The following is a 22,451-nucleotide window of genomic DNA, read 5'->3' on the forward strand; positions in this document are numbered from 1 at the left end:
CCATTCCCTGTGTAGCTCAATGGATAGATCAAGGCATTTAAGGGTAACTTCGGTATTTTTCAACCTGGACCCTATTTCCCCATCTTTTTGTGTCTAAGTGACTAAAGGGGACAACAATTTTTGAAATTGGTCCAGTATTGAGCGAGATCGCTTCAGCCGGCAGCCGCGAAACGAGCTGCAATGTAATCCGACGGGGCAAATCACACCGTCAACGTACGTCCACTAAAAGTTCTTGTTTTTGCCACTGACAGGCTCAGATTGTTATTATAAGTGTCTGACAACATTATGGAAAGGACCCTACAGAGAAATCAAACGTTTTTCTTTACCTTTCGCTTGATCCGGTCTGTGTGTAACTTCCTGCAACCACTCAACTCTCGCGAGACTTGGTTACACACAGACCGGAACAAGCACTTTTAGTTGGACGTACATTGACGGTTCACATTTGCCCCGTCGGATTACATTGCAGCCCGATCTCGCTCAATACTGGACCAATTTCAAAAATTGTTGTCCCCATTAGTTACTTAGACACAAAAAGTTGGGAAAATAGGGTCCAGGTTGAAAAATACCAAAGTTGCCCTTTAAGAGCGCCTTTTTCAGACTTAAGGACGCTTTACATAGTTCAAAAGTAAAAAAAAAAATCATAAAAGTCAACTTCAAAAATCAGGTAAGCTGCATTAAAAACTGCAAAAATTAAAAAAAGAGGATACATGTGCACCAGAGGATAAATGTGTACACTACCAGGGTTAGGGGTTCTATTCCCACAGGGGCCATGTGTACCAAAAGTGTTTTTTTCAGGCACTTGGACGCATCAAAAAGCGTCCACCGAATGTTATGTGTGAGTATTTTTGAGTGAGCAAATCCAGTGGGTTAGAGAAAGGGGCTTGTGACTGGATGGTTGCAGGTTGAAAGCTGTGAACTGGCTGGGAAACGGTGTGCAGGGAAATGAGCTCTCTCCTCCCTCAATAACTGCCTTTGAGCAAGGCACTTAACCCTCTGAACTGCTCCAGTGGAGCGGCCAACAGCAGAAGACGATGGTTGTACTGGGCAGCTCCCAGGTGGGAAAAAAGTATGGATGGATGGATGCTCAATTAAACTCTTCCCTGCATAAATAAAATGTAAAAAAGCACATGGGGGCCGGTAAAAGTGTGTCGTTTTATAGGGAGGGGCCGTTGAAAGAAGTTGTTTGAAGCCACTGGCTGAATGTGTTGATGAGCAAAACAGGACAGCTCAATCAGAGTAATGAGAGCGAGTGATTAGACTCAAGTGGGGCACTGTGTGTGTGTGTGTGTGTGTGTGTGTGTGTGTGTGTGTGTGTGTGCATATGTACATGGCTGTGGGGGTGTAGCTGTAAGCCAGCCAAAGACAGAAAACCGTGCTTGAGAAGCGTTAAATGTGTGTGTAAACATTTCGCTCTCAACTGAGACTAGACAGGATAGACAGAACCGGTGACCTCATTATACAAACAGAGTCTGAGGAAGGTGCACACACACACACACACACACACACACACACACACACACACACGCATGCAATTGGATGGAGAGACATATACATGCAGGCAGATATGCAGCTATGAAGAAACACACACTTTCTCTTTCTCTCTACATGATGTCAGAGGTGAGAAATTGGATCATTAGGAAATTACAGTTTGATGCTGATTGGAAGAGAGAGAAAGTGTGTGTGTGTGTGTGTGTGTGTGTGTGTGCGCGGCCATAGAGTGATGCCAGCAACTATCATTCAGCAATCATTCATCATGTTTCCTTAGTGAAATAATAGCTTAATAGCTTGATGCTGATTTGAAGTGTGTGTCTGTGTGAGAGAGAGAGATAGAGAGAGAGAGAAAGAGAAAGAGAGCAAGAGAGAGAGAGAGAGAGAGACAATGCATGCAGCCCCTCTTGTGCCCCTCTCAATATGATAATAGCATCTTGATTCGGATTTTGAAGTGTGTGTATGTGTGTGTGTATGTGTGTGTGTGTGTGATAATTGTGTCTTGATGCCTCTCAAGGGAAATCAACACCTTTTGCCCCCTCTAGGCTCTCCTCGCAAAATTAAAGGCCAACACACACACACACACATACACACACACTTTCAAATCAGCATCGAGAGTAGCCTTCACTAATCTCTATTCTCTCTCGCTCTTTCTCTCTCTCTCTCTTTCTCACAAACACACACACACACACACACACACACACACAGGGATGAGCTTTAATCAGCTATTCTCTTTCAACTGTGTCCTGACGAAAGCAGTCCACGGAATATTAAGGAGCTGCGTGCGTGTGTGTGTGTGTGTGTGTGTGAGAGAGAGAGAGAGAGAGAGAGAGAGAGAGAGAGAGAAGGGGGAGGACGTTATTGTGAATATTATTATCTAGCACTGATTACAGAGAGGGAGAGAGAGAGAGAGAGAGAGACAGTGACACACAGAGAGAGATAGAGAGAGTAAAAGAGACGAAGAGAGACCCAGACACAGAGGGAGCGAGAGGAACGAGAGAGAATGAAAGAACTAGGTCACATCCATCCTATTAGCATTGTACCTGTCTCCAACACGTTAAACACCCACGCTGATATCATGGAGTCGGATGCTGCTCTGACTGAGTGAATGAATGTGGAGCGACCCGCTGAGTGGGAACGTCGCCCGGCAGCCAATTTACCGGGTTACAGGTCTAAGTCTGATGGATCACCTGACCCGCCGCAGACTGTTTAGAGAGTTCTCAGCAGACGACAATAGGGAGGGGCCGCCATGTTGGAGGAGTGACAGCGACAAGGAAAGATTGTAACTTCCTCCCTCCCTTTACCCGCCTTTTATAGTATATGTTAAACTACAGCCGGAAAAAAATCAGATACAGTGTCGTCCACCTCCAGTATGATAGATATGACACAAGTTTGTTTGATTACTTTACTTTATTGTATAATTGATCAACGCTACACCGGGTGTCTATGGGAAGCCGTTAACCCGTTAACTGATTCTAATGCTGCATTTTGATGGGATTCCTCACAAGTCCGCATGAATATGTTTTATTGTTATTATGGGTTTCAATGGAGAGTTTTAGTGTCCTGTGGTCTAAATGCTGTTTCAAAGGCTTTTCCAGGAAACAATGAATACTTGTAATTTTCTTGGCATTAAAATAGAGATTTGCAGATATTGAATATCAGCACAAATATCTATCTATCTATCTATCTATCTATCTATCTAGATTGAAGCTATCGGTAGCTTCAATCCAAAAATATCGGTAGTTGCCTTCCAAAACCCTAATATGAATCTGAATATGAAAGCTCTAAAACCACACAGAAAATAGTGTTGCAGCAAGGAGGAAAAAGGTGATAACGTTATGATCTTTTATTTTAACCCTAACCCTATAACTCCAACATGGTGGCGTGACCCTCCCAATCACCGGTAAACTTTCTGTGTCAAGCTCCTAACTCCTAAACTCCCAACAGTGCCTTTAACTCTTCACGCAGTGCTTTTAACTCCGCCTCTCACACTGGGCTTTCGGTAAGTGACGGTAGCCCGGAGATGAGGGGATCAGGCTTGTTACCGGCAGTTTGCCAGTTCAAATCCCCGTTCCAGTTGGAAGCGGTCATTATCTGGGTATATAATGTAGCAGTGATACTGAGAGGGCGTTATTTACTGTGATTATGGGTACGGCGGGGCTGCGGATAAGAACGAGACGCAGCCAAGTAGCGCTGGCAGCACAGAAGTCCCCATAATTATAGTGAAGAACATCTCTCGGGCATTATGGCTTTTATACGATGACTGCCAAAACATGTATTGGCTGAAAAGTTTTCCCCAAAGTAGTACGCATACATACAGATCGCAGGGAAGGCTGCCTGAACACGACCAATCAGGCTGCTCGGCTGAAGATAGCCGCTGTTTCTGTATAACCGCTGTGCCGCTGTGTCAGGATTATGAAACTGTGATGAGAATATGTCATTTATTTGGTTTTTAAATGGAACGGCGTACCTTTAGGCCCCATACTGCGCGAGCCAATTCGATATTAGGGCCATTACAAGTCAATGGGGTTTCCGCCAATATAGAGTAAGTGAATTGAAGCTCGGTCCAATATGAGTGAATTGAATCTCTGGGGGCTTACATTGGCCTTTCTCTCATACTGAAAACCCAGGTCAGTGATTTTAAATGAGAATTTGTTCTTAATTTACCTGCCTGGCTTAATGAAGGGGTAATAAATGAAAAATGAAATCAAGTGGAAATAAAAAATTAAAACCTGTGTAACTGTCAGCAGAGCTTCTTTAGCTTTTCATGGCCTGTGGGACCCAGACTCATTAAAACGTTCTCCGCTGCCTCTTGTCATGCGGGAACCCAAACCTGATCCTGGCTCATTAAAATAGACTAGTACTGTTGTTTGGGGGATCCGCCAGAGACAGCCCAATGATCAATTTTGGTCCCGAAACATTATTTAAGTGCACAATCAATATATATATATATATCAAAATAAGAGTTAAAATGTGAGTCATGCCTGGTGCTGGTGGTCTGTATCAGTAGTAGTAATAGTAAGACTGTTACTGTCAGCAGTAGTGACAATATCCCTGTTTGTATTTTTTCGTGTAGCGACAGCTCCCCCTAGCAGGAGACAAGCATACTGCACCGGTCCTTCAACTGCATTTCTCCAAGCCAGTACACCTTCTGCAGTGGACACACACATTTGCACACATGCATTTTGTTAAACACACAGATAAAATGACAATAAACATATATCTTGTGTGTGTTTACCTCTGTTTTATGTACACAATTGTAATGAAACAGCGATCAATTTTGATTTGAGCTGGACTGATGAAGCATTCTCTCTCTTTTCTCTCTCTCTCTCTCTCTCTCTCTCTCTCTCTCTCTCAGATGGTGGACTTTGAGACCAAGAGAGCGTACACGTTGAGGGTAGAGGCCACCAACCCCCATGTTGACCCTCGATACATCGCCTGGGGGCCTTATAAGGATGAAGCTACTATAAAGGTAAATCATCTGTGTGTGTGTGCGTGTGTGTGTGCATGCGTGTGCGTGTCAGTGTACATCTGTTTGTGACATTGTGTGTGTGTGTAAGAGAAAAAGAGAGAGAGAGAGAGAGTCTGTGAGTGTGCCTGTGTATTTGTATTTATGACAGCATGAAATCTCATAGGAGCCTATAACAATGTCCTCTCTCTCTCTCTTTCTCTCTCTCTCTCTCTCTCTCCCTGTGTGTGTGTGTGTGTGTAGATAATGGTGGAGGATGCAGACGAGCCTCCGGTGTTTGTGGCTCCCAGTTATAGTTTTGAGGTGGAGGAGAATGCGCCTGAAGGCACCCTGGTGGGGCGAGTCCACGCCAAGGACACCGACGTCGCCAACAACCCCGTCAGGTAACACACACTGGACACACACACACACACATACACACAACCCCCCACACATACACACACAGAGATGATTTACCTTTATAGTAGCTTCATCCTTATGAGGCCCCCAGGCGATGTATCGAGGGTCACCATGAGGGTCAGTGGCCTCTACTCTTGTCACAGACACTAAAAATGCACAGTAAACACATACATACACACTGAAGACATACACATACACACACTGAACATACATATGAAAAATACACATTAATAAACACATATGAGTGTATGTTTTACACACATACTCAAACATTTTAGCCTCATATACTGTGTTTCATCTCGTTAAATTCAGTATTTATTATTAATGTGTGCCATTATACTAAACCTTGATGCTAAAACCTAATCTGGTGTATGATCCCTCTGTATACACATCCTGAAAATGTGCTGTAATATATATTTAAATGTTTTTTCTCTAATAATCTTTAACAATATTTGTCTTCTTTTAATGAACTTCATCATTCAATATCTTCAAATTTAAGGGGATTTATTCCGTAAAAGTGTTATCATTTAGTCAACCAAGGAGTTAGATGGATATGATGACTCTTCACATATATATATTTTAATTGTCTAATAATAATATGAATGTACGTGCGTGTGTGTTCCGTGTGCAGGTACATGATCCCTCGGTACACGGATGTGGAGCAGTTCTTCAGCATCAACTCAGAAGACGGCATGATCACAACGACCAGACCGCTGGACAGAGAAGCACAGCCCTGGCACAATATATCTGTGTCAGCTACTGAGATAGGTACGCACACACACACACACACACACACACACACACACACACACACACACACACACAAACAAACTGAGACGCCGTTATCGCACTGAGAGAAGTGGGGCTGCATCTATTGTCTCTCTCTCTCTCTCTCTCTCTCTCTGTCTCACAGAAATACCCATAGACACACACACAAATATACATACACAGCCACACACACACACACACACACACACACACACACAGATATAGAGACACAGGCCTGGTCTAATATATTTATATTGGCAACTGAAACACTTCCAAATCCAAATTGAGAGACAGACAGATAAACAGACACGGGCGGACATAATATATCTGTAACAGCTAATGAAATGTACACACACAGACACACACACACACACACACACACACACACACACACACACACACACAGACACAAATGAGCTCAAAACATATTTGGACAGTGACACATTAATGTTTTGGCTCCATTCTCATACTTATTATGTCTGAATGTGAAGTGACACAGCGGCTCTGAGGCTGTCGGCGATAATTTGAGGATATTTTCAGCCATTTCATGAACAGATGAAGAGCTACAACCTCCCTCTCTGCGTTTCATCTTGGCCGTTGTGTGATTTGTAAAGACTGAGAGACAGACGAAGAACTAGAGACAAAGACAGAGACGAAGAGACAGACGGAGAAACCCTCAGCTAGCGACCGGGCTGTACATTCGCCGACATCCACAGCCCGGCCTGTCATTCTGCGGTGCCGGATACACTCCATGTCATCTTATACACACATTTTAAGTGGATTCAAGCTCCTGCGTCTATTTTTTTCCTCTGGGTGGGACTAAAGTTAGCATTTTTTTTTTGCTGTGAGTGTCAGTGAGTAGCGCTGCCTAAGCCTCGGTAAAACTAATTATATGTTCAGCTTTAGCCAGGAGGGATTGGCTTTATGCTGACTGCTATACAGTAGATGCCTGGTGGTGATATTTCCGTTGAGTGGATCCAGCTGTTAGCCTAGTTCGTTTTTCAGTGCCTGGTATCTAAGGCATTGCGTGTCACAGTCAGTTACGTCGCACTTCTCCGAGTTTTGAAGTCGGACACCTGTCGTCACGTCGCTTTCATGCGCTTCTTTGGTTGGAAATAAAAACAAAACGTGGAATTCATGAAGCATAATATGTATGTATCATGTGTTTGGTTGTCTTTTGACAGCTGCATACCCTGAGACAGGTACATGCTAGTTATACTGTGTTCGGTGCGTCACAAACAGAGTCATTTGAATAGTTTCTACCATCAACAGGCAGAGCGATGATGTTGTCGGCCATGTTGGCGTAAGGCAGCTACGTCACAACTGCTTCACCATCTAGACTTGTGTTCCCAACTAGGGGGACGTTCAATTGGTGGGAAAGCTGTATATCAGATAATCCTGACAGCACATCAATGCACAATTAGTTACTTGGTTACTTAATTAGTCTATATATAAACAGCCTACTAGACTGAAAGAGAGCGGTGAGGAGGGAGAAGCAGAGAGAAAACATAAAATCATGTAATCCATTTTAAGAAATGTAAGTCTAAAGCTAAAGTGGAAACAGCTGTTGTGGCACCACTTACCTTTTTACTGTTGTTTAACTGTTAGTTAAGTTAGTTATATAGTAGTTATATTTATCTAATGCAGTGAAAGAAAGTTTAAAGGCAAAGTAAAAACAGTTTGTAGAGAAAAAAACATCAAATGAGGTAATGCAGTGAAAGTAAGTCTAAAGCTAAAGTAAAAACAGTTGTTGAGGCACCGCTAACATTTGAACTATCCATCTCCACCACAAACACTCCTGCTCGCTCTGCAGGGAGGGAGCAGAGGGAGAGCTGGAGGGACACCGGTCGACCAGCAGGCCCCGCGGTGCTCCCTCTCTCCCAGCTTCACCCCCACTGAACCCCCAGCCAGCGAGCCACGCTGGCCCCACCCTGGTATTCTGTGGTCGGGGCTCAAACTAGCGGAGCGCCGCGTGGTTTCCCTGCGGCTCGCTAGACGCCAGACGGCCAGATGGTAATGGGCTCGCCGCCCACTAAGCTAGGAGCGATGCAGGCTGCGCTAACCGCTAACGGGCCCTGGGAAGCTAAATGAATGCCTGGTAATGACAGGGTAGTGGAAAAATCCTTCTGACTAGAATGGCAAATATGCGAGGCAGTGTGGAAATGGTTGGCTGATTTCTTCTTTGTAAGTTGGAGATGAGGAGCTTTTTCTTTAGATAGACAGACGGATAGAAAGAGGAACCGTTTCCTTCTCCCTCTCTGTTCATATTCTGGATTCATGAGCTTCTCTCTCTTTCTCTGGGAGTTCATGTTTGCTTCATATATTTTGTCTATTTTGGTCGTTGACACATCGTTCTGTCGGTATCTCACTATTTTTTTTCCCTCTTCATTTTAGTCTCCAGCAGGCATAACTTGACATTTGTCATTTTTGCACATCAAAACGATTTTGGTAAAATGCATGAAGGCTGACTGCCTGACTGGATATTCTCACAAACTCATGTCTGTAATTTTTACAAATCAAAATAACAAATAAGTGGCTGAGTGGCTGACTGACTGACAGGCTGGCTCACTGCAAAATAAGTTAGCTGTGCGTTCAGCTGATGCAAAACATGCATTAGAATGCAGACACACACGCAACACACATTCATGCAACACACACACACACGCATTCATTCATTCATGCGCAAATGCACACACCCACACCCTCTCACACAGTTTGTGACACTCGCTCTTTGACGCCGCCTTGAATATTTTTATGCAGCGGAATGGTAATGATTTTGTCCTCCATTGTGTGTGTGTGTGTGTGTGTGTGTGTGTGTGTGTGTGCAGGAGGCCACCACCAGGACACCAAAGTGCGTGTCAACATCAAAGTGAAAGACGTGAACGACAACGCCCCCGAGTTCGCTACCAACAACGAAGTCCTCATGTGTGAAACGGTCATGCCAGGAAAGGTATGTCTGTGTGTGTGTGTGTGTGTGTGTGTGTGTGTGTGTGTGTGTGTATATATATATGTGTGTGTTTTAGGTGACTGTGGTGGAGAAACCTACAAACCAAAAATCGATCCACAAGCCCACAAACAAGATTTTACATTGATTTATGGTTTATGTATGTGTCTCTTTCTGTGTGTGTGTGTGTGTGTGTGTGTGTGTGTGTGTGCGTGTGTGTGTGTGTGTGTGTGTGTGCGTGTGTGTGTGTGTGTGTGTGTCTAGGTTATAGAAACAGTAAGTGCGGTGGACAAAGATGAGATGGCCCACAGGCAACATTTCACGTTCAGCCTCGCTCCTGAAGTCGCCCACAACCACAACTTCTCCCTCAAAGACAACAGAGGTGGGTGACCTATAAAATATACTTTCTTTCTTTCTTTCTTTCTTTCTTTCTTTCTTTCTTACTCTCTCACTCACTCTGGCTCTGTCTTTTGCAGCCAATCTTTCAGTTTCTTCATCTGCCGGTCTCTCTGCCTCTCTCTCTTCTTCTCTCACTCAGATTAGATCAAAGCATAACCAGATGGAAGCTTACAGTACCTTGTAGAAAGCAGCAGGTGCTGGGAATCACACACACACACACACACACACACACACACACACACACACACACATGCACACACACATATCCTGCAGGCTGTATTAATTGCAGTGGGGTCTCTGTCCGTCTGTCCATGTATCTTAGGAGGCCAGCTGATTGAATTTGAAGTTTCTGGACTACTGGGAGAGAGACAAAGAGAAATAGAGAGAGAGAGAGAGAGAGAGAGAGAGAGAGACAAAGACAAGTAGAGAGGGAATATGGAGGGAGACCAACCGATGGGGTTGAGGAGGAGAAGAGACGGCAGGAGGGAGGAAGAGAAGGGGGGAGGTCTTGGAAGTGAAGAGGGGAGGCGGAGGGAGATAGGAATTGATAAAGGCAAGAGACAGGAGGGGAGAGGAGAGGAGGAAGACAAGAGGAGGAGGAGGAGGAGGGGATGAGAGAGGGGAGGAAGGTGAGTACAGCAGTAAAGGAGAGGTGAAGAGAGGGGGAACAAGGACTAAAGCACCAAAGACGTCACCAAAAAAACCCCAAACAACATGATTACACATGCGATTACACATGATTACTTGTGCCGCCCTAAGAGAAATATAGAGAGAAAGATGCAGACAGACAGACTGATAGAGAGCAAGAGAGAGAGAGAGAGGGAGAGAGAGAAAGAAAAAGAAAGAGAGAGAAACTGTCCATTCATTCACAGCTGGTATCCATTTTGCACCAAAAATGTCACCAAAATAAGAAAAAAAAATGGCAAAAACAAGGATTTAAGGGAGTATCGAATTTGCCATTTCCATTCAGCCTATACTCTAATTCAGTGCATCGTAATTTGCATGAAAACACTTTGCGTGCAGTCAGTCAGACAGCTGCAGAGGGCGAAGGTGAGAGTCCAGCGCCGCACTGGACCGGCGTAGCAGGAGCCGGTGATTACTGAGCGGGACGGAGGCACAAAATAAGATGTAAGAAAAGTAGCGAGGTGCGGAGGGAGGAGGGGAAGACGGGAGTAATCAGGAGGAAGGGGAAAAAGAGGAGGCGCACCTCTCCACCTGGCTAATCCTTCTCTGGGGCCTCGGTGCAGAAGAGTGGATGGATAGATGGATAGATAGATAGATAGATAGAGATGGAGGGATGGATGGAGGGAGAGACTCATTCCATCTGTCCAGGTACTCCCAGGCCTCTCACAACCACACACACACACACACATATACAGACATATGCTGATGCACACACACACACACACAGCTGTCAGGGAGTACCTGTGTTGGCAGGAGGCTGATAGCAACAGATGAACTTCTCCATCAGTGGCAGGGGACACAGGGAGAGAGAGAGAGAGAGAGAGGGCTCTTGTTTGTCATTTAGATTATTCTTTATTTTTTATCCTTTGGGGTGAAAAGTTTTAATGAGCCCATCGGGGTTTTCTCTCTAACTCACCCGTAGTGTTTGTACTGTTTCCTTCCTTTGTTTTGTTTTTTTTAGGTTTTTATCATTCACAAGTGCAAATAATCTCCATGTTTTTATTTGTTGCTTAAATTTTTTCTTTAGCTTTTATAGCACTTTGTAACCTCGCTTTGATAAGTGCTCTATAAATAAAGATGATTATTATCACTAGTATAAACCTGAGAGAGCGTGAGATGGAGAGAGAGAGAGAGAGAGAGAGTGTGTGTGTGTGTGTGTGCGTGTGTGTGCGCGTGTGTGTTTGGAGTGGGGTGATTTCAGGGGGCGATGGTTATTTTAGACCCAATCCTCAAAACAGACTCTCTGAAAAAAGAATAAGCTATTCTAAGCCTCTGCTTGTGTGTGTGTGTGTGTGTGTGTGTGTGTAAGTGTGTGTATTTCTGCTGTATCCGTCGTACAGTGACTCTCACACCTGCAGATCACAGTGAGAGAGAGACAGAGAGAGGAGGGGGGAAGAGAAATAGGGAGGAAAATGAGGAGAGGGAGAGGAAGGGAGAGCTTCAGTAGAAATAAAAGGACTTGTGGTAAAGAGAAAGTGAGAGGAAAAGAGAGAAGAGGAAGAAAGATGAAGAGTCAAAGAGAGAGAGAGAGATAGAGAGAGAGAGAGGATGACTAAGCTACTCAGCACATAAATGAAGTCACTCCATCTCTGCTTAGACTGCAACCTTGTGCCCTGGGACAGAGACTGTCATTGTGTTGAGATTGTGTGCGCGTGTGTGTAGGTGTGTGTGTGTGTGTGTGTGTTCTTGTGACTTCTACCCTTGTGAGAGCCAGTTTGAGACAGGAGGACTTGGATTTGGGGTTAAAGTTAGAGTTTGGATTAAATTTGGGTTAGTGTTAGGGGTTTAGGAAATGATTGTAGCCAATGAAGGTCCTCACAATAGTATAGTAAAACTATAGTAATACAAATGTGTGTGTGTGTGCGTCTATAATGCCACAAAGTTTGTCCCAGCACTCCACAAACACAAATCTGTACACATGTAGTGTAGTTTTCTGTTCATCCTACAAGCCGCTGTATTTTGAACTCTTTGCTGTACTTTGCAGCGATTACTGTATTCACTGCAATACCTTCTGTTTCTTCACTTTATTACTTTAAAATGTATTTTTCATGTAAATGTTAAGGACTGTTTGCTTTGTGACGTAGCCTACTGAAATGCTTTGGAAGTACCGCCTCTCTTCCTTTCATGGTAATAAAGCTTATTTGACATTGGAAAAGAACAATCGAGAGAGAGAGAGAGAGAGAGAGAGAGAGAGAGAGAGATGGGGGGGGGGGGGGTACTGTGGAGGTACATAGCTAGCTAGCTAGCCGTTGTTATAACAGCAGTAGCAGCAGCCTTTGATTACATTTCCTCCTCAACTGATGAATGGACCCACTATTAAACAGGAATTTAATATCACACAAGTCACACCTCATTGCCTCTCCATTGTGTGTGTGCACGCATATGTGTGTGTGTCTGTGTTTGTGTGTGTGCGCATGTGGGTGACTTTGGGTGTGTGTTGAGGTAGAGAGATAGAATGATGAAGAATGAGAAAGTGTGTGTGTGTGTGTGTGTGTGTGTGTGTGTGTGTGTGTGTGTAATGAACTCCCAGGCTACGGCAAAAGTCCAATCAGGGAGTTCGTTAAGTTATCGGCAAACTCAGCAGTATATACTTTCTCTTATGTACTCTCCAAAGTATCTACTCTTCTTGGGTGGTTTAAATAGAAAGGTTCCTCTATCCATCTATCTATCTATCTATCTATCTATCTATCTATCTATCTAATTCTCTCCATCTCTCTCTCCACAGACAGCACAGCCAGTATCCACGTGCTTCGTAAAGGCTTCAGCCGCCTGACGCAGGACGTTTACTTCCTCCCCATCGAGATAAACGACAACGGTTTCCCGTCGCTGAGCAGCACCAACATCCTGACCATCAGAGTCTGCTCCTGCGACAGCAAAGACACCATCCTGTCCTGCAACGTCGAGCCCTACGTCCTGCCGGCCGGCCTCAGCACCGGGGCGCTGATCGCCATCCTGGCCTGCATCGTCATTCTCTTAGGTAAGGAAGTCAAATTCAGCTCGGGATTGAACATCTGTTAGGCGGCGGCCGCACTGATCCGTCAGAAAGCGGACAGAATTATTGATGGATGGATTTCTGTCCGTTGTTTTTTTTTTTTTTGGAACGTGAACATGGTGGGAGAGGCAGAAGAACAGAAACGCTTTGATCATAACGGTGCTATACTTCATAGAAAAAAGAAGAAACAGAATGTACAGTATACATTAAATAAGAAACTGACCTGGAAAACCTACAGTCATCCCCAACGTTATACGGTCTTTCTCTTTCTCTCTTTTATCTTTGTTCTGGTCAGACCTTTGTCTCTGTGTTCGCTGCTATTTCTCCCAAAAAAAAACGTAGGATTGACTAAACAAACAGTGACGAATCTGTCCCTCCAGAACTTTCTGTCCGTCAAAACAGATGGAAATCTGACGGACGCATCATCAGTCCCGTCCGGACAACAGACAGCTCTCATTGAAAATGAATTGAAATGAACGGAGACGGACAGACACAACGGATCAGTGCGGCCGCGGCCTCAGCCTCCCGTAGGCCGGGGACACAGTAGAGGATTACCGATTTACACCAGATCATCCCGACTGGGGAAATCCCAATTGGACGCTTTGTTGGCGCCGATGGTTGGCAAAGATTATCTGGTAGTGTGAGGGGTTTACAGATTCAATCTTAACCACCTCAATCGACTCGCGGACCGATCTGAGCCGCCTCAATAATATCAAAACATGTTTGATATTCACGACTCGACATCTGCACGGGTCCTGAACAAATCCGAGTTTACGGAGAGGTGAGGCGAGGCGAGCCGAGGCGAGTCGGGCTGTCCGCCTAAATTGTTGTTTTGATTGGATTCACGTTGGATCGCTTGAGTTCCTGTTAGATTAGAGGTCCTGACGTCAGTGACGCCTCAGTCAGCAGGATAATCTGTTATATTGTTAAGGGTGTCATACCCCATCCTTGTGTAATCGTCTAGGGTGAGCATATTTTTGACTGAGGTGCAAAAAAATCAGTGAAATCCGTCGTTACGTGTGTGAAGCAATGCGTTTTCAGTATCAGTTAGGAGTTTAAAAGTCTTCTAGTGGGTCCCCGGCCTTACTTTTCTTCCTCAATGCACACTGGGTTTCCCACACTGCCGTTGTCCCAGTTGTCAGTCCTCGTCGTTGCTTTGATATAAAACTGCAATGTGCCTCGATATGTTACCCATACACCACCAGTCAAAAGTTGGACACATTTTCCACATTTTAGAATTATAGTAAAGACATCAAAACTACGAAATAACACAAAAGGAATTATGCAGTGACCAAAAAAGTGATAAACAAATCAAAACTATCTTATATTTTAGATTATTTAAAGTAGCCGCCCTTTGCCTTGATGGAAAGACAAAGGCTTTGGACAGAAATTCATACATAGGATCAACTTCACTATTTATATTTGTCTAAAAAACAAATTTCAAGCATTTAAGCATAAGCCTTTAGATCAAAATGGCTTTAAGAGAATTAAGAACACAGTACATTCAATCAGGTGTGTCCAAACGTTTGACTGGTTGGATTTCTCTTTTCTACTTGAACTCTATCCATTGTTTTATGAGCACAAAACTCATTTACAACTACAGCACCCAGTGTTTTCCCTTTTCTCATGTTGTTAAGCACCTCTGATTAAAATGACACGTGTTTATAACACAACACAATAATGATATTTATTAAACTGTCCAAGGTCTAATTATCTCCCACAGTGCATACTAATTATCTAATCCTCGCTTTTCTCCCTTTTCACAGAGATTGTGGTAAAATAGTTAAATAATCGCTAAATACACACCAATTACTGATCTGTCATTGTGTGTGTGTGTGTGTGTGTGTGTTTGTGTGTGTGTGTGCTTCTCTTTGGCAGCAATAGTGGTGTTATTTGTGGCTCTGAGGCGTCAGAAAAAGGAGCCGTTGATAGTGTTTGAGGAGGAAGACATTAGGGAGAACATCATCACCTACGATGATGAGGGAGGCGGCGAGGAAGACACGGAGGCCTTCGACATCGCTACACTACAGGTACGGAGAGGGGCAGGGAGGGTGTAAAGATATACACCAGTAGTGTTATGGAGGGAGGTGATAGGAATATGTGCCAGTATAGTTAAGGATGGAGGGATGTGAGAAAGAGCAGAGGAGGAGGAGGAGCAGGCGTGGAGGCCTTTAACATAAATTCACTGCAGGCAGATCAGATGCTATTTTGGTGACAATCTGTCAGTTTCTAAATGCAAAAGATCTAAAATCATGTGGAAAAACAAACTAATTATCTTGTGTAAGTCTCTTCTTTTTCTTCTTCTTCTTTCTTGGATATTTGGAAAAAAAAATAGATATCTTTGAACTCTTTCCTTTTTCTTTTCCTCCTACTCCTCTTCTTCTCCTATTTGACTCATCTTATGCTTTCCTTCTCCTCCTTCCTCTAGAACCCTGAAGCATCAAACAGTTTACCACCTAATTTGATCGATTGATTTTAAAACCATTCTAAATCGAAGTGTTTTCTCTCTCCCTGGGTTCTCTCTCCCTGTCCAGAACCCAGACGGTGCCAACGGTTTCCTGCCGAGGAAGGACATCAAACCAGAGCTCCAGTTCCCCCTCAGGCCTGGCTTAGGACGTCCCGCGGCCAACAGCGTCGACGTCGACGACTTCATCAAGACTCGGATTGCCGAGGCCGACAGCGACCCCACCGCGCCGCCCTACGACTCCATCCAGATCTACGGTTACGAAGGCAGAGGATCGGTGGCCGGCTCGCTGAGTTCCCTTGAGTCTGTGACGACCGAATCTGACTTGGATTATGACTATCTGCAGAGTTGGGGGCCGAGGTTTAAGAAGCTGGCAGATTTGTACGGGACCAAAGACTGCCCCATGAACGATGGTGATGACGGTGAAGACTCTTAACAGTGGTCTAAGTGAGAGGACGCCCCCCGATTCTTGATTGATTGATTCCATGAGGATTTGTTAACAGAGGTTAACGCTCCCCGATTCCCAATTATTACCAACTTGTTGACACAAGTTAACAAGCAACCCTTCCTAATCAATTCATGCCAATTTGTTAACAAACGTTAACAGCCCTCCCTCCCAAGGCGCCTCCCCGGTCCTCCAAGACAACGAACACATAATGAATGCTTGGACTCTCGCCCCTCCCAGTTTTCCCTGAACCCGTCCTTCTCCCGCCTCTGCCTCTCTCCCTCTCTCTCTCCACTGACTTGAGCATTGCAGGGCTGGGAGATTTGTTACGTCACCAGTTTGTCTGTTTGAAAGTAAATTGTTGGGACAAAATGTTGCTGTACGACCGAGATAACTTGCTCACAGCAAACTCCGTTGTTTAGTTTATTAGAGGTTCTGTATACTTTATGTGGACTGGATTCACTTATTCCCTTAATGGCTCCTGAGAGGGATTTTACTCCCTTAACAGGTTCCTTAGCGGGTTGTTATTCCCTTAATGGCTTTCTTAGCGGTGTATGTAAAGGATACAGAGAGAGAGAGAGAAAGAGAGAGATACGAACAGACGAGAAGAAAAAACAACAGAAAAAAGAAAACTAGCGTGGGATCCAGCGACTGCTTGATGTTTATGAAGAAGAAATGAAAGGCGACGGCAAGTTGGCGGAAAGTCAAGCGGCTAAAACAAAATGCTATTTCACATTTGTCGTTGTGTGTGTAGGTTTCAGCAGGTACTGTGTTGTAGACGGACGGACAGACTCTGGGTTGTTGATACTGTGACGACGCTCACAGACAACTGTAGTCATGGTGGCCTTATAATAAATAAACAACAACTCCAGGGGTAAACAACGACAACAAGAACAATGTGGCGGCAGAGTGAGACTGCTAGCTAGCTACACACAGACAAATGAACACACAAGGACGGAGTATCTGTGAACATGCTACTCTTAATACCTTTTTTCTACTCCCAAAAAGAGATGGATTCAACACGGATTCAAGTTAAAAACTGTGGATGAATTTTTTAGTTTTCGTTCTTCACCATTCCAGAGAAGACGTGAAAAGAGACGCCGCCCCTCTCCACGCCCCATCCACTCCCTGTGTCCCCCAGTCCGCCCATGAGCAATCACTTCCCATAACCAAGTCCACCAATGAATGATCACCTCCTTGTTCCGAGTCCACCAATGATGATCAATCACAATGAGTAAAAACCTGTGAGCTCTAAAAATCGCCTTAAACTTAATGGACACTCTTGCAACGCAGTGCATTCTCTTTTTTTCTCCTTTTTGTTTCTTTTTGTAACTTGAAAAGTATATTCGGAAAGCAAACTACTATCCATGTTAGGTATGTACAGAGCAATGTGCAGATATGTGATATATCTCTTTGAGGATCCAACTTGCGCCTAGTGCACTCTCAAAATTGGGCGTGCTGTTTTCAACACATCTGTCAATGTAGCCCGGGAAAATATACATTTTGAGTTATTTCTCAACACAAACCTGTTGGCAGCAGCATCTGTTGTATCAACATGTGTTGCCATTAAAGCGTCTTCAAAATGTGTTGAAATATTACACAAGGTGTGTGTTGCTCTGACCCACATTCACAGATAGGTTAAAAACAACACGTCCTTTTTAAGCGTGTAGGTTCTTGTTCAATCTCTTTTTTATTGTTATTATATTATTATGATTATTATTGTTGTTTTTTATTATTATTATTATTATGACAATAATTGTTCTTTGTTTGGCTGCAGTTACACAGGAACAGAGGATGATGTTCCAACTCTTTGTGGCTCAGATTTGATCTTTTCATGGCCGTCTAAACCGGTAGAAACCACGTGAAATATGATTTTCCTGTTTGGACAGCCATGAGAAGACCAGATCTGTGGCGCCAAAAGTTAAATATCAGCTCTGTTGTTCCCCTGTGTGAATCCAACCTCTCATTTCTTGTTTTTTTTGGTTTTGTTTTGTTTTATTTTGATTTTTTTTTTTTTTCATCATTTGGCGTTTCTTCGTTCTTTCTCCCGGTCAAGAGGAAAACTAGCAATCTGTGTTTGTCGCAGTGAGAGAACGCCTCGTTTTTATTCTCTGTCGAGTTTTATGGTACCGATTTGTACAATTTTAAAAGTTCTTATTTTAGTATACATGCAGAATATTCCAGTATTACAACGGAAAACATGTTAAGAAGATAAGATTAAAAAAAATGTTACAGCATCACACTTATATTTTCTGAACATTGTACTGTTGCTTTACTATGTGCTTCAATCTCCGAAGCGAAAAAAACCTTTGAAATAAATGCTCTTTTTATAAAATGATATGGAATTGTGTGTGGGAGTTAAGTGTGTGCTAGCTGTGAGCATGATGCTGTTTAGCTGTTTAGTTAAAGGAATCCCATTGGCTGGTGCAGTGGGTCAGCTGGTCTACCTGGGATCCACATAGCAGATATTACAGCATATAGAAAGTGATGAGCTAGAACAAAAGTTTAAAAAGCATAATAATAATGGATTGGTGAATGTGTGAGTATCAGCCCAATAAAGCAGTCTAGTAGTCTGAGTAAATGTATCAGGTTCAATCAAATACACCAGTGATTTTGTCTTGCGGGGGAAATGGATGATCTACAGTAAGGTTTTTCATGGGTTTTGCACTCTGGTACGTTCCTTGCTCACAATAAGAAAAAGTGAAAATTGTACTATTTTCGAAAGTTGTATTTATGTCAAGTTTATTTGTAGAGCACATTTAAAAACAACTGTAGTTGACCAAAGTGCTGTACAGTGCAAAGATGCCAGACAGTGGGCACACAATGAAAGAAACAAAACATATCAAATACAATGAATAAGAGTACACAGAAATCAAAAACAGGGCAACAACAGGTGTATACACACACACACACACACACACACAAACACACACACCTCTACCCACAGAGCAGTCTTGTTCAGGTTGTTCCATAATCTAGGGGCTGCAACTGCAAAGGCACGTTCTCCCTTGAGCTTCAGTCTAGACCGTGGAACGACCAAGAGGTCTTGGTTAGATGACCTGAGGACCCTGGGGATCGCAGGGGTGCAGAGGAGCTCTGACAAATAAGCAGGTGCTAACCCATTAAAGGCTTTAAAAACAAACAGTAGAATTTAAAAATTGAAGCGTATGGGGAGCCAGTGAAGAGAGGCCAGCACAGGGGTGATGTGGTCCCTCTTCCTGGAGGCAGTCAGAAGCCTGGCAGCAGCATTTTGGACTAGTTGTAAGCGTGACATGGAAGATTGACTAATACCAAAATATAGGGAGTTACAATAATCCAGTTGAGACGAAATAAAAGCATGGATGACTTTTTCAAAATCACAGAATGAGACAAATTGTTTGGTTTTGGAGATGTTTCTTAGTTGGAAGAAGCTGGCTTTTACTACTGATTTGACCTGTTTTTCAAATTTGAGGGCCGAATCAAATATCACACCCAGATTTTTGGCAGACGGTTTGACATAGGTAGCTAGCTGGCCCAGGTTTTTGGTAATAATGTTTGTGGAATCGGGATTTCAGATTTGTTGTTTAATTGAAGAAAGTTTTCAGCCATCCAGCAGTTTATGTCCTCAAGGCGAAGGAACCTATATTGACAGAGAAGGTTCTGTTATTCAGGTATGAGGTGAGCCAGGCCAGAGCTCTGCCACCAATACCGACTCCATTTTTGAGACGGTCAATTAATATGGCATGGTCAACAGTGTCGAAGGCAGCAGTGAGGTCTAATAGGAGTAGTGATGCACAATCTCCAGAATCAGTAGCAAGGAGCAGGTCGTTTGATACTTTAAGCAGGGCTGATTCTGTACTATGGAGGGCCCTGAAACCAGATTGGAATTTCTCAAGGATGTTATTGTGATTCAGATGTGACATGAGCTGTGACAGAACAACCTTTTCAATAAGTTTAGATAAAAATGGTCATTTAGATATGGGTCTGAAATTGTTGAGAATGGAGGGATCTAGGTTTGGTTTTTTAAGGAGGGGCTGGACAACTGCGCGTTTAAAACATGATGGAACAGGCCAGAGAGCTATTAATAATGGAGAGGATGCTAGGGCCGACTACGTCCAAGACTCCTTTAAGCAGGCTATTGGGGATAATGTCGAGGGGGCAGGTTACAGACTTCATGTGGGAGATAGTATCAATTAGGACAGGTAGGGTTATGGATTCAAAACAGTTCACGCCCAGCGGATTTGTTGTGGAGATGGAAAGGTCCCGGACAGGGTGAGAAATATTATGACGAATACTGTCAACTTTGCTGAGGAAAAATTTTAGAAATTCTTCACATTTGGGAGTTGACTCATCAATGTTGGTGTGGGGAGGTGGAGCAATGACAGAGTTAATAGTACTGAACAGGACCCTCGGGTTTTTGTGGTTCTTTGCGATGATAGAAGAGAAGTAATTTGCTCTCGCAGTCTTAACTGCTTCCTGGTATTTGGCCAGATAGTCTTTCAAGATATCATAGAAAATTTGAATTTTATTTGTTTTCCGTTTGCGCTCAGCTTTTCTACAATCCCTCCTGAGAGCCCGCGTACAGTCATTAAGCCAAGGCCGGGCTTTAAGTTTGAATTTTTTCTGTCTAAGAGGGGCAATTGAGTCTATAATGGAAGAGCATGTGCCATTGAATAACAGGAAAACCAGATGATAATACTAGGTCCAGTGTATGGCCTCGTTCATGTGTAGGGCCTTTGACGGATTGAACAAGGTTGAATGAGTCTAGCAGATGCATAAAGTCACTGACTAATGGTTTAGATGGGCAGCAGACATGAATATTAAAATTACCAAGGATCAAGACTCTATCAGATCTAGTGATGATGAGGGATAGGAAGTCAGAGAATTCAGAAAAAAAGTCCTTGTTTGACTTAGGTGGTCTGTAAATAAGGGCACAAAGCAGAGGATAGGCTGAACCCACTTTAACGAGGGGCTCAGCCAGGTCTCAGTTATAAACAAGAAGTCTAGCCCCCGGGATACGAAAAAATGATTCAAAGCAAATGTCTTATTGGAAAGCGATCTTGCATTGATCAGTGCTATATTAACAGTGGTGTCATGTTGCACAGAGGGAGGGAGGGCTGAGGTCCGAATTGTTTCCAGATTGCTTACATTACTGCAAGTGATTTTAGAGTGGCGATTTCTAGGCCTAGTGTTTATTATTACAGGAATATTAGAGACAAGCGTACATTTATTTACAATGTGGATCGGACTCACCAAGCGTCAATTGTAAAGCATCTTGGCGGAATTCACAGCAAGCATCATGTTCATAGCTAAAAGACTAGAGCCAGATCTGCTGGGGTGAAGACCATCATGTCGATTAAGGGGGGGGTGGTCCAGAAATGATGAACAGTAAACCCAGAGAGCTACAGTAGTCTTTGAGCCAGATGTGGAGTTGACGGATGCGGCTAAACCTTACGTCGCCAAAACGGGGAGATGACAGCGGGCCGGATATTATGCACTGCCTTCCAGAGTCCAGAAGAGTTTGTATAAGTGTCTTAAAATCGTCCTTGAGTTGCTCGGACTGCTGTAGTCTAATGTCGTTTGCTCCTACATGGACAACGACAGTCGAGGCTGAGAGGTGCTGATGCAGTAGTGGTGGGATTTTGGAGTTAATGTCCAGGACTTGGGCACCAGGGTAGCAGAACGTTTTGGCTTTGGGAAGGCCAACGTGACGGACCATGGACGAACCCACAATGAGTATGGAGGGAGAGCTGAAGTATGGAGAGGATGGGTGAGGGGAGACCTGTGGAGAAATCCGTCTCTTAGGTGGACGCTGGGTGGATGTCGAGGGGCGATGCTCAGAGCAGCGTAAATCCCTCTGCCGCGGAGCCTGCCTAACCCCGCCGGGCTGGGTTGCTGCGGATAGCCGGGCTGATGAAACGGCCGGTCTGTGGGTCGATGGGGAGAGAGAGGTGTGTGGAGGAGGCACAGATGGCTCAGAAATAGGTGGCATACCCAAAACCTGGCACCTATTCTTTAGTTGTGTGTCCTTCGGTGCTGGAAGACGAGAGGAGCGCCTTCCCCCATGTTTCCCTGCCCGTACAAGGGACCACGGCTCCGGAGCAAGGGGCGTTGACCAGGCGAAGGAGGATTTGGGCCTCGCTCCCAGGCTCGGCCAGGGGTCTACAGCGACAGCCGATGCAGCGTTGGACGGTGGGGGGGAGAACACCGCCCCCGACGGTGGAGCCACTCCAGGGAATAGTGGTTTCGTTCCCGTCAACCTTGGTGCTTTGGGCAGCTGCCGCGGCAAGAGAATCCAAGAGCTCCTCATCCTCTTTTATTTGATGTAAAATAGTTATCCTACCCTCTAGTTCAACTGGCTCAGGTTGAGGCAGCTCAGACACCTGGGTGGAGAGAGCGGAGAGGGCATGGTGCAGAGCG

The 22,451-nt window shown here is 44.2% G+C and overlaps 1 protein-coding gene across 2 annotated transcripts in view; it reads left to right on the top strand.

Annotated features, from left to right (window-relative positions):
- cdh11 (cadherin 11, type 2, OB-cadherin (osteoblast)) overlaps window positions 1-18,366 on the top strand; it is a 104,339-nt gene extending 85,973 nt beyond the window's left edge. For both annotated transcript variants that reach the window (XM_071911717.2, XM_071911716.2), the window contains exons 9-16: window positions 4,847-4,960; window positions 5,201-5,340; window positions 5,988-6,124; window positions 8,953-9,074; window positions 9,333-9,450; window positions 12,877-13,128; window positions 15,022-15,173; window positions 15,678-18,366. In XM_071911717.2, coding sequence (XP_071767818.2) covers window positions 4,847-4,960; window positions 5,201-5,340; window positions 5,988-6,124; window positions 8,953-9,074; window positions 9,333-9,450; window positions 12,877-13,128; window positions 15,022-15,173; window positions 15,678-16,043 — 1,401 coding nt within the window. In that variant the 3' untranslated portion in view covers window positions 16,044-18,366. The remainder of the gene's footprint in view (window positions 1-4,846; window positions 4,961-5,200; window positions 5,341-5,987; window positions 6,125-8,952; window positions 9,075-9,332; window positions 9,451-12,876; window positions 13,129-15,021; window positions 15,174-15,677) is intronic.
- The last annotated feature ends 4,085 nt before the right edge of the window (window positions 18,367-22,451 follow it).

The sequence above is a fragment of the Centroberyx gerrardi genome, chromosome 15 (genome assembly GCF_048128805.1).
Source record: "Centroberyx gerrardi isolate f3 chromosome 15, fCenGer3.hap1.cur.20231027, whole genome shotgun sequence".
Lineage (NCBI taxonomy): Eukaryota > Metazoa > Chordata > Actinopteri > Beryciformes > Berycidae > Centroberyx > Centroberyx gerrardi.